Source organism: Pyrgilauda ruficollis, unplaced genomic scaffold (genome assembly GCF_017590135.1).
Source record: "Pyrgilauda ruficollis isolate IOZ18807 unplaced genomic scaffold, ASM1759013v1 scaffold81, whole genome shotgun sequence".
Classification (NCBI taxonomy): domain Eukaryota; kingdom Metazoa; phylum Chordata; class Aves; order Passeriformes; family Passeridae; genus Pyrgilauda; species Pyrgilauda ruficollis.
Window position 1 is genome coordinate 104462 of NW_024530044.1, and position 12165 is coordinate 116626.

The 12165-nt window shown below is 39.7% G+C and overlaps 1 protein-coding gene across 1 annotated transcript; it reads left to right on the forward strand.

The window, feature by feature from the left end:
• The first annotated feature begins 1591 nt into the window (after positions 1 to 1591).
• On the forward strand, positions 1592 to 11094 carry FAM171B (family with sequence similarity 171 member B). Its single transcript, XM_041487634.1, has 7 exons — positions 1592 to 1865; positions 2587 to 2679; positions 2975 to 3130; positions 4931 to 5098; positions 8595 to 8711; positions 9229 to 9352; positions 9625 to 11094. Exons 1-7 carry the CDS (start codon positions 1592 to 1594, stop codon positions 10958 to 10960), a joined length of 2268 nt encoding a protein of 755 aa, XP_041343568.1. The 3' UTR covers positions 10961 to 11094.
• The last annotated feature ends 1071 nt before the right edge of the window (positions 11095 to 12165 follow it).

Sequence of the window (12165 nt, forward strand, 5' to 3'; positions counted from 1 at the left end):
GAATGATGCTGGTCTCTGTATTACTGGATCAATGCCTGGAGGAGCTGTTTGGAGCCTGTAATTTGCTGACATGACATAATTTTTTCCCCCCATTATCGCATGATTTAAAACCCCTCCAGCACAGCAATTTAAAGCAGTTTTATTCTCGAAATATCTTACATAAGGAAAAGAAAAAACCAGATTACATTGTTCCAAGATTATTGTGCATTTTTTGATTAATTCTGTCAAATACATTTGTGTGCCACTGGGTTTATTAAAATTTTTTTCTGAAAATATGTATCAGTTTGCTCCAGGAGATGTAGATTTTTGTATAACATTGCAGAGAATCAATCTGGCACAGCTGGTGAGTTTTTGCTGTGTATGTGGTAAACATAAATGAGGCCAGGGTAGCTTTTGTTTTGTGCAGGTCATTTTTTTGCATGAATATACAATATGCTCCATGCATACAATAGATCTAAATAAATACTTATTCCCAACTTGGAGGGCATCTGCACCACATACTAGGTTTTTTTGATGGAATGCACTGGGCTCCTCAAGACCTATTCATTTCAATCAAGGCCAGTGGCAGTAATCTCTTGGTGCAATGTCAATCTCAATTATAGTGGGGACAACACAGTGAAATTGAAGTATGATTTTGGGTAGATACATGTCAAATAACTTAACTTGACATTTGACCTAAATAGAAATACATATTCATGATGAATGGATTTGAAAGTATTAGGATTCAAAGCAGTACAGTGATATTGAATAGTAGTAGATCTGTAATCAAAATACTGGAAAATCTGTTATTGAAACTATTTTTAAAAGTAATATTTTAGGTATTTTAATTTCTAAAACCAAATTATTCTGGAAATAATGTGGAGTTCTGTCCCTTTTCATATACTGTGAAAAGACTCCCTAATTGTTTATTTGCCATCAGGGTGAGAGAGATATTGTGATTCAGAGCACCTCGAGACTGTTGAAGTAGATTGATTATTTTCAACATACTTTTAGTCACTGTAATTATGATCTCTGCAACACACTGAGTATGGTATGAACTATCAGATCCTCTAATTAGAGTAGAGAAATACTGTTTAGAAGTTGCAATCTAAGAAGGTGAAAAGTAGCCCAGTGCAAGTGTGGTGGGAGATGGCAGCTTAAAATAATGTCTGGATGCATTTATAATAATGTTACACGTGTAAACAGAAATGTGTTGTCCCACTGTCTGTAGACATCAGGTTCTCTGCCTTTACAAACTCAAGGTGCACCTTGAAATGTGTGTCTCAAGCCAAGAGTTGGATAAGAAGAACCATCTGTATTATCAGTGTGATACTGCAGAGCGCAGTAAATCTCACGTTGTCACAGATGCATTCTTCAAGCTTAAACAAATTTTGAAATTTGGTTTCAAATTTTTTTTTTTTAACTGGTTAATTATTATATTTGCTGAGTTTGATAAACTTTTTGACACCTTTGTGCCTTATCTTAAGGTATTTTGTTTCCCCCTTCTCTGGGATATATAATTTGGCCAGAGATAGGGATCCACTTTGCAGTGCACGAACAGCAAAGACCTGAGCTCCAGGACTTCTTTACAAAACTATGGTCCTTAGCTGTGATGTATCATCATGACCTCCTGTTCTTCTTTTTGTCACCAGGATCTGTTTTTACCCTAAAAGTTCAAGTAAATGACGTCATCAGCCATCAGTACCTGCGACAAGCGGTGGTAGAGGTGTTTGTTAACTACAGCCTGACAAATTCTACTCTTACTGGGAACAATGGAGCAGTGCTGGTAAAAGTCCCCTACAAATTGGGATTAAGCCTAACTATTGTCTCATACAAGGATGGCTACCTGCTGACACCTTTGCCTTGGAAGACTGCGAGAATGCCAAGTACGTAAGCGTCTTATGGTCCTATTATTAAACTCTCTCTGGCAGTAATTAAATTTCTCTCCTAAGCTGTCTGGGTAGTTGCTGTCAGCTGAACACAACGCAGTGAAGTCAGTCAAGGGAGATGGTGCCTGTCAATGCAGATCTAAGGGTGAACGGTCTGTTAAACTTGTCAAAATTCTGATTACTCTAAAGCAGAAAATAGCCCTCTTAAAAACTAAGTGGGTTATGTTGTGACACACAGTGATTTCTTAGATTTTTTTTGCCTAGGGTTAGCAAAGAGCTGTTAATGTGTCCTGACAAAAATCCTGTTGACCTGAGTAATTCTTGGGATGCCAATGGTTTTTTCCTCTAAGCAGATATAACCTGTTACAGCTCTGCTTCAGCTGTGTTTCCTCACAGGTTTTCTTGTTTAACTACTGCATGATCCTAAAAAGGCACAGGATTTTTTTAAAAAAAGAGACATTTTAAGTCACTCTCTAGTGACTTTCTAGTCACTTGTTTATCCATATGTATAAAACAGTAGCAAACATTCAACAGAGATCTTTCTGCCTAAACACTAATATATCTGCTCTGTATAATAGGAGTAACTTATTTAGTCTTCATATGCTCTCTGGTTTATTAACTGCTCTCAAAAGATCAAAAGATCTTTAGATTTGGAGACCTTGGGGGATTTTTTTTTTTGGTTGCACAGTGTAATAACAGATATTATCATTTTCCACAGTCTACTCGTCCGTGACGCTCTCATTATTCCCACAAAGTCAAGCTAATATATGGCTGTTTGAAGATACTGTCTTAATTACTGGGAAACTGTCTGGTAAGTTCTGTGCATGCAGACTGTAACTAAACACTTTGTGATAGCCATCTGCACCCACATGTTAAAAAAATTCTGCATCATCTTATTCTCATATAATACCTATCTACTTAAAGCCAGATTTTCTGGCTTAATTATGTAGCTGTACGAGGGGCTGTGACAAGTGCTAGACTGGAAATACACAAATCATGGAGAAAATGGGTGAAAACAGGTTATTATGTTAAGTGGATTTCTGAAGGGTAATAAAAACAGTTTGTCTGTTTTACTGTGACTAAGACAAAATATTACTCTTTTACAGATGCCAGATCTCAACCGAGTGTTCAGTTTCCAAAATCTTTAATGAAGCTTCCAACAAATCACATTGCAAATGTTACAGCCTATCTGACAGTGCCAGAGCAATTTTTGAAAGTGGACAGCTTTCTCTATACAACAGGAATTATTCTAAATAAATCAGGTATGTGAATATGATGCTTAGGAATTCTTATAAAGAAAGATTATAATATTATAATGCATATGAGTGCACAGTGTTTCAGAAAAACATATGCTTAATTTAAGAGGGCCTGAACCTGCTTCCATTGTAGTAGATCAGAAAGCTTTGTTGCTCATAGCTCTCAGAAGTGAGCTATGAACACATCGGGTTTGTAATCAGTGTTACTCTATTTTGGGCCACGCAGCATGAGAACATATCTTGCTGCACTGAAATACAACTTCAGAATCTGCTTTTTACATTTTTATGTATGTATATGTATTTATGCTCAGGGTTTCATGAGACTGTGGAACTGGTTTAGCAAACACTTCAAAAAAGCAATTATAGCCAGACTGTACAGCAGGTCAAGCTAAAGAAATCAGTGAAACAGCAGCAGTTAATTTCAGCTGTGGAGTTCCTGCATTTTCACTGGGGTGATTGGTTCTGGGGGTTACCTCCAGCACAAAGATTGCATGGAAGCCCCTGCTGGGCTCACAGTCAGTCAGGATGGGCAAGTCTGGGACCAAGTGGTTCCTGTGTGTACAGAGCACAGCTGTAATAATGTTTTCTGTGCATCTGTTTCACTGGAGAAGCACTAAGTGGTTTCATGAGTCGTAACTCTGCTCTTATACCACTGGATTTTGTTAGTATCTGTCATTCTATCAGATGGTTTTTAAATTTGTATAGGTACAGTGATCTCTGGTAGGTTGTAGTGTGTGCAGTTCCATCTTTCTTTTGTTCTTTTCTTTCTATTCCCAGTGGCTCTGAAGCCATGAGGCTCTTAAATTCATTGTGGTGCAGGGAGAGGGCACTACATGGCTTATTTCAAGTCATCATACCCTATTCTTTGATTTTCATTCCATTAATGGCAGCATATATACTGATATTTTGACAAAGATATTTTAAAATCTTTCTTATCTGTGTTTCACCTCTTTAAATGGAAGGCAGAAGGAAAGAAGCAGAGAAGAATAAGCAGTGTTTATCCTCTTTGAGTTTTCCCTTCAATCTGTCTGGCATGTGTTTTAAATTATTCATATACCCCTAAAGGAATAGGCTTCCTTTTAGGGCAGGTGGAAGCTAATTGATATCTGATGTGCCAGGAGTTCTCTCACAACCAGCTTCTAACAGCCTGCATAGATTTAACATCATTCTGCTACTTAGTAATTCTGTTTCAGCTTCTCTCACCATCCTGTCATACTGGGCATTCTGGAGCATTTGCAAACTGGTGAAAGGAAAACAAAGGAAAGAAACTTTCAGGCTGCCTTGTAAATGCAACATTTCCTCTGAGTGCTTTGACAAGCCTCATGATTAACTATTCAGTTAATTCTGGCTGCCAAATTAGGAAATTAATTCTTACAGGAGAGGTTCCATATGCTTTCAGTTTCATTCAATGTTATGCATATTGTGATTATACCAAATTTCCTGTATGATCTGTATTTCACATCAGTTAGGGGCTTTGTAATCTGATGATCTGAGCAGAAAAACCCTTCTTCCCCCACCCCAAAACAAGTTTTGCCTCACAGTTAGTTCTGTGGTCAGCACATAATCCAGATGTTGCAAATGTGCTTCTCTCATAGCATTGGTATAGAAATGACTCGGATTTGTTTTAATCATAAGTTGATAAAAGTTCAGAAGAAAAGTAATGTTGATTTTTATTTGACCCAGTTGGTAACAGCTGACTGTGGAGCTGGATGTGGATGAGGACTTGCCTGTAGTAGCTTAATTCTTAATGTATTTCTTTTAAAATAAACTGTAAAAGGAGAATTAAAAGATATTTCTTGCCTTCAGGTTTCAAAAGCATGGAATTAACTCCTATTGCTGCCATATGTGCAAATGTTCTTTTGGCTGGGAAAGAACTGAACATAAAGGGTCCCATTCAGATTACACTTCCTCTTCCCACAACTACTGTAAAATCAGGAGATGCTGTACCTGCCTGGACATTTGATATGAAAATTGGTAAGTGGGTTATTTGTTATTTTTTCCATCTAGCACATGCCTGTGGGTTTGGGCACATGGCACTGTGGGTCATGGAACAGTGATGGCATTATTCTGTGAGGTGATGGTCAATAGGTGGTCATTTATTTTAATGGACTAGCTTGAATTGTTCAAAGGTATTTCCCTGCTTTCATTAGTTCAAAAAGCTTTGGTAAAATTCCTTAGCCTTCCTCTTGCCTGCATTTAGTGTACTGGATTTTTATTTTCATGGGAGAACATATATTTTAGTTGATGTTAAATTTCAAGCCTAGTAATTTTGTGAATTCCTTCTTATAAGAAAGCAAACCAGAACCGAAAGTTTGGATGCTTTGTCTCCTAGAGTGTAGCTCTAAAGATCTTTTGATGCTAGAACTGGAATAGATATTGCTTCAGTTAACAAAAACAATTCAGAAAGTGAAATGAAGGGGAAATGAGAGTTATCCAAGGGAACAACATAGTTCTTCCAGTATGCAAAGAGGAGGAGGCTGGGGATTAGGCATTCTAAACCTTTTGTCATCCCTTCACATCTAATTTTAGTCAGGAGTGAGTAATGAGCTATGTCCATGTAACCCATTTAGCTGACCTGTATTAGGTGTGGGTGCATTAGTGTCCTGATTGTCCTGCACTGCACCTCACAGTCACCATCACACCTGAAATATGAGTATACATTGAATATACAGGCTTGAAATATGCAAGTGAGTGAGGTCACATCTTGCTCCTTATCAAGGCAAAAAGCTTTTGTTCAGTGTTTGGAAGTACAGGAGAGGGATACCAGCTCTAACAAAGTGTTGTTTACATGGTCAAGAAAGAAACTGATCACCTTAAGGAAAAAAAACCTGAAGAACATGGATTTGAATTAAGGATGTGCTAATAAAATTTGGCTAGGCTGTCTTGTGGGGAAAAAGTAAATAGGATAAGTTTTGGCATAGAGGATTCGGTCTGTCTATACACCTAGAAGACTTTAGAGGGGTAATTGGTGGAAAGAGATGGCATTTCAGAGGGTTTTAGTCTCAGGTGGTAAAATATCACCCAGGGTTTAAATTTCTTATTTCCACAGCCACTTTTGCCAGCTCCTGTGCTCATCCTGTGCTGAGCTTTTTTACCTCCCTAAACAAAGCTAAATCAACACTGTTGTTAAACAAGGAGTTGACAGAACTGGAGCAGCACAGGATGAGGTTAGGATATAAACCAGTGTAAGGTGTTTATGTGGGGGTTGAAGGTCCTACTCAGCATCTCTACATGGGCATGTTGGCTTTGGGAGTAAAACAGGAGCCAGGAGCATGGCCTGCTGATCCAAACCCCAACAAAACCAGTTGTTTCTTCCTCTCCAATGGGATGGACTTTACAGAGATTCCATAAAGGTAAGCTGTTTCTAATGGATGCTCTCTGAGGTGTACTGTTCACTGCTGCTTGCTGAGGAGAGGGACAGAAGGATGGTGAAAAAGGACAGCAACTTTTGGGATATAAATTAACTTGTACTTTTTCTCCCATTTCTTTCCCTCTGACAGTAAAAATTTGCAACTGTCTTTGCTTTCTGGATGTTGATTCTAAGTATGTTGCTTTTATTTTTTTACCTTTGTTCTGACACACGCAAAATGACTTTTTCCCAAGGTAACTGAGTAATAGCAAGGCATGTTTTAGTCAAGGTTCTGGTGACTGAGGGTAGCTGAACACCTCAGCTCTGCAGCAGGCATTGCAGAGCATCCATACGGAGCAGCAGGCTCCCATCCGAGCTGAATGCAGAGCTCCTGCTGCACTCGGTAATGAGCTCTGGCCTCCAAGATGCTGCATGTGGGATCTCCCCAGCAAGACACTGACACAATTTTTAACTCTGAAGTCCTTGGGTAATGTGTTATGATGGTAATCAGGGCTCCCATGTCAGCATTGATAGTGGCAAGGGAACAGCTCTGTGTGTGCTGTGGGCAGACCCACATGCAGCAGGAAAAAGATAGAATCTGCTTTCACAGGTCTGCCTGAGCAGTGCTCCTGGGGCTTACTCCAAGCGGAGTACTGAGACTTCCTGGAAAATGAGCTTTGGTAATTGTACTCAGCTGCTGTAAATGCACAGTTTGTTCATCTGTATTGAGTGTGGCTTCCTTCTTAGGAAATATTTTGCTGCATTAATGCTAAAAGTACTTTGTGGATTTTAATAGAATTACAAAAAATACAAAGCTTGCATTCAACATTAAATTGAAAATTATATCCTTCTGCTTGAATGGCAGTAAACCATAGAGAAAATGGGCTTACTCATGAATCACAATTTACTATTTTTCCTTAATACCAAGTATTTTCTGTGTAGTATATTGGGGGAAGATGTAATTTGCTGAAAAGGATAGCAAACATTGTATAGCTTCTTATGGATTTGTTCAGTCAAGATAGAACTTCTGGAGATCCAGACCATTTTTTTGCCTTTTATACAAGGTTTGCTGGTATTACTTCTGACTCTGGACAAGATTTCTCAGGTGGCTAAGAAAGCACTTTGAGAGCTCTAGGTCACTGCTGCTGCCTTTCCCCTCTGCCAGCCGTCACAAGCACCAAGAGAAGAGTGATGCTTTATTTTCTCTGCATCTGTGGCAGGTGTCCATCCTCATCTTTACCTCCTGGCTGGGACATATTTACTTTTCCTTTGCTGAAAGAAGGGTCCTGGAAGAAAATCAAATTGAAATTCATATAAGCTTACATGAGTTATACTGTTTCCATACTTTAATTAGTGATGTTTTAAAAAAGCTGGTGGTTCTCTCTACCTCTCAGTATTTCCAGGTTGAATATATAGGGTTGGTTACATGAGGCTGTTTTCTGTCCTTAGAATTTCAAAAATGGCCCACAATAAACATATTTAAGTGAATTAAGTGTAGTTCTCTTTCTTCTAATGGATGCTTTATTAATTGCAGAAGCTGGCATACCACAATACCTTTCTGTTGCCTTGCCAAACAGATGGTGTGGAATCTGTGTCCTAACAATAGCATTTCCTTGGGCTAACTGAACTGTTACAGCCTCGGGGCAGGGAGGAGGAGAGAAGCATCCAAGACAAACATTGTTTATCCTATTGTGGCTTAATAAGATTAAAATGTTTTCCCACTAAGTTCTGCTAGCTGATGTTAAACTTGTGTTCATATGCATCAGTTACCTGCTCCCTCGTTTTTTAGTCTTTGCTTTCATGCATGCTGAAGGTTGTATAATAGGTTTTATTTATGTGCATATCTGTGAAAGACAGTTATTAATAGAAAATGAATCATATTAAGTTTACTTCTAGTGAGTAATGTTGATGCTTTGTTTCAAAGTAAATGGCTACAGACGGATGTCAGGAGAGGAAGTTTGCCTGTTTAGCTAAAGCTGTGTAATAAACAGTGGCTGTGAGAAGTTGCAGTTTTTCCTGTGACCTTGTATATCTTTGATAGTGGCCCAGTTGCTAGTGGTTTGAGGTACAGAAGAATCCTGCATGGCATGTGCAATGTTTTGTCCTTTTTTTTCCCCCCAGGTGCTTGGGTAAACCGTGGGCTAGGAATGGTGAAGGAACTGGAAGGCCAGTTAGTATGGACATACACTGCTCAGCACTTGGGCTACTGGATAGCAGCTCCACTGCCTGGAACAAGAGGTATGGCAACAACTGGCCAAGTGACTGCTGAATGCTCCATAAGGCTGTCAGTTTGATTGCTTCATTTAACAGCAGGAAGGGAGAAGTGACATGCAACTTCTCCACTTGGATAACTTTTGTTTGAGTCCTTACAGCGATTTTCTTGCATGTTTTGTAAATTCACATGAAGGGATCTATCAGAGAAACAGTGTGGCTAATTGCAGAAACAGACAGTGCTCTCCAACAGAGTGCTAGGTAGAAAATGTAGACCACTTTTCTAAGTTAGTTTGGACAATTAATACAAATATAATTTGTCTGGAATGAAGTAGATGTCATGGTAAGCCTTTAGTATTCAAGATGAACATGTCATTTTCACCTATCCTGCTGAAACAGCAAGGTGAAGAGGGAAGGCTGAACATTATGCCATTGGAACACAAAATCACTGGAAAAGTACTGTTCAGTTTATTAGCTGTGCACATCAAGTGGAATAATTTGGTTTTAAGAACTAATGCTTGTCTGGTTTTGTTTGATAATCTAGAATCCATTATTAGTGCTGTTTCCAAGGACATAACAGCGTATCACACCGTGTTCCTTACGGCCATACTGGGAGGAACTGTTGTCATTATCATTGGATTTTTTGCTGTTCTTCTTTGTTACTGCAGGTAAGCAAAAGAAGTTCCAGTGAGCTCATTGTGAGTGGAATTTGAGGTTGATAAAACAGTCTTTTGAGGTTAAGACCTGTTTTCTTAGCTAAACTGTAACATTTAGCCTAATATTTTTTTTAAAATTATAGTTGTTACAGAACTTCATTTTAAGTTTGTGATGTCAAATTACATTACAACTTCTCAACCAAAGTCTAACCTTCAGCTTTGGTAGTCAACAATCCAGTATTTCCTAATATGCTCTGCAGTCACCTTGCTTCTTTTTTGCATAGGGATAAATGTCGTCGGACACAGAAGAAGGAAAAAAACTCAACCAAGCTGGAGGTCATAAAAAAAGACCAGACAACGTCAACAACTCACATAAATCACATCAGTGCTGTCAAAGGGTCTCTGAAGCTGGAGGATAAATCCCAGTTATATACACCGAAGATTTCTTCATACAGCCCTCAAAGGAGGCTGTCCATAGACACAGAAGATGGAAAATCACAAGACAATTTTAAAATCTACTCAGAGGATGCTTCTTATCAGTCATCCTGTCAGACTGGTCAGGCAGGAAATTCAGCCCATTCAGTGGAGCCTAGTGCTGGAGTGAGGCTTTTACAGCAGCCAAAGCACAGTAACAGTACTGTTTCCCAGGCTCCTAGGGACATTCCAGACCAAAATAGGTACCTTTCACTGAAAGAGGAGATGTATGGGCTTTCCCATATCCCAGAACATTTAATGCATATTTACAATCAGCCCATTGCTATTCTTCAAACCTCAGACCTTTTCCACTCCCCAGAACAACTGCATCCTGCTAAATCAGCAACTTTGCCAAGGAAAGGGCAGCTGGTGTATGGCCCCATGATGGAACCCATGAATCGGGACACTTACATGCAAACACTGCCCAAAATGCCAGTGCACTCTCATCCCCAGCCTTCTGCCTGCAGAGATGAGAACAGTGCCCTGGATGGTGAAGAGGGCTTGCCCTCCCAAACAACCAACTGGGGCCGGTACACTAACAGCTTACTGGAATCTGTCTCTGTTCCTGGGACACTGAACGAAGCAGTTGTAATGACTCCATTTTCATCCGAACTTCAAGGGATTTCAGAGCAAACGCTGCTGGAGCTCTCTAAAGGAAAACCATCTCCGCATCCTCGAGCATGGTTTGTGTCCTTGGATGGGAAGCCAATTGCTCAAGTGAGGCATTCTTTCATAGATCTGAAAAAGGGCAAAAAAACTGAGAGTAATGATACCAGTCTGGACTCTGGTGTGGACATGAATGAGCATCATCCTAACAGGAAACTGGAGAGAGAGAAAACTTTCATTAAAAGTATGCCACATTCTAAGATTCTTTACTTGGAAGATCTGGATCTGAGTAGCAGTGAAAGTGGGACCACAGTTTGCACTCCAGAGGACCAGGCTGTGAGACACATTATAGAAGGAGGGAAAGGGTCAGTCCTAGAACAACATAATGAGGAAGGTCTAAGGAAAAAATCTCTACCAGGAAGTCATGAATCTGGTATCCCTTCTGCTAAAATAAGGGATAGACCACCTCTCATGAAAAGGGATAGCAAAACCAATATCTGGAAGAAAAGAGAGGAGAGGCCGCTTATTCCTATAAATTAAAACACAATGTGCTTTGTGCTGTTGCTCTCCCTGCTGGTTGTTGATCTCTTGCCTGCTTCTGTAATTCTGCAGTGTTGGGTTTACAAGGGAAATGTTGTTTTCTAGTATCAAGAAAAGTTTCATTTTTTAGCATACAGATTGAGGTACCACTTCAGCTGGGCAACTGATAGTCCATGTGAATTGAAAACAGGGAAATGCTACTATTAAACTTTTCCAGTTCCTAATTTTACTGGCAGTATGAGGAAGGCCCACATTTTACTTAGCCTGTCATTCTTGGACACACCTTTGGGAATGCACAGTGAGAAATGTAGGCACATGATTTAGTTTTTTTGTACTTGTTGCTAATGCAATGGTAGCCTAGTTAAAGCCATTCCTAGCCTTGTTCCTAATCAACATGACCATCTGTACAGTATTTTATATGTGAACTTTTCTAGCTGTCTGTTATTACTTCTTTGTACAATGAGAAATGTTTCATCCATTGGTCCCTCGACACCAGCAGATGAGCTCTGTTGGATTTATCAGCAGAGCTCTATAGCATTACCGCCCTCCCTGTGTGCCCATCCATGTGCAATTCCATACAACACTGGGAGAAGGGGAAGTGTACAAGTGTGGCCACTGCACTTCATGGTCCCCACTATCTTAAGGTGTTGCCCATCTTCTTTGTGTAGACCTGCTTTGTCATGGCCCGTGGATGTTGAAGACTGGCATGGGCTATGAAGGGTGCACGTCCAGCAGAACCGGACTGGTTCTGGTAGCATTTGGAGCTGCAGCTACTCCTGATCCCAGTGTCTTGTTTTGGCTTCTTTGTCAGTGAACATCATCTCTTCTGTATGCTGTTGGGCCAGCTGTGCTCCAGAATACAGCCTTGAATCTCTGCCTGTTTCTAAGTGAGAGCTTGGCCCATGATGGAGAAGTGTGCAAGATTAGACAAATTATGCCTTGGAAAGAGTTTCTTGAGCAGGAAAGCTCGGCACCGTTGCTTTTTATTTCATGTTTAAAACAATGAGAGATCATTTGAGGTTTATGTGCCTACATTTTGCCAGCCTGAGCTGCTTTTGTCTAGGTTTGCAGAGGAGTTAAACAGGCTTTAAAAGTTCGGGGGGAGGGTTATGAGCATGAGACAGCAGATTGCAAAATTTGGTCTATAATGCAATATAAATACTATTTATGACTCATCTTAGAGTTAAATTTACCAAAAGTCATGA

Bases quoted from the DNA above. Each gene is read 5' to 3' on its own strand.
- FAM171B (XM_041487634.1), top strand. From the start codon at position 1,592: ATGTATCATCATGACCTCCTGTTCTTCTTTTTGTCACCAGGATCTGTT. The intron at 3,131-4,930 runs GTATGTGAATAT...TCTTGCCTTCAG, and splicing joins AATTATTCTAAATAAATCAG to GTTTCAAAAGCATGGAATTA. The intron at 5,099-8,594 runs GTAAGTGGGTTA...TTTTCCCCCCAG, and splicing joins GACATTTGATATGAAAATTG to GTGCTTGGGTAAACCGTGGG.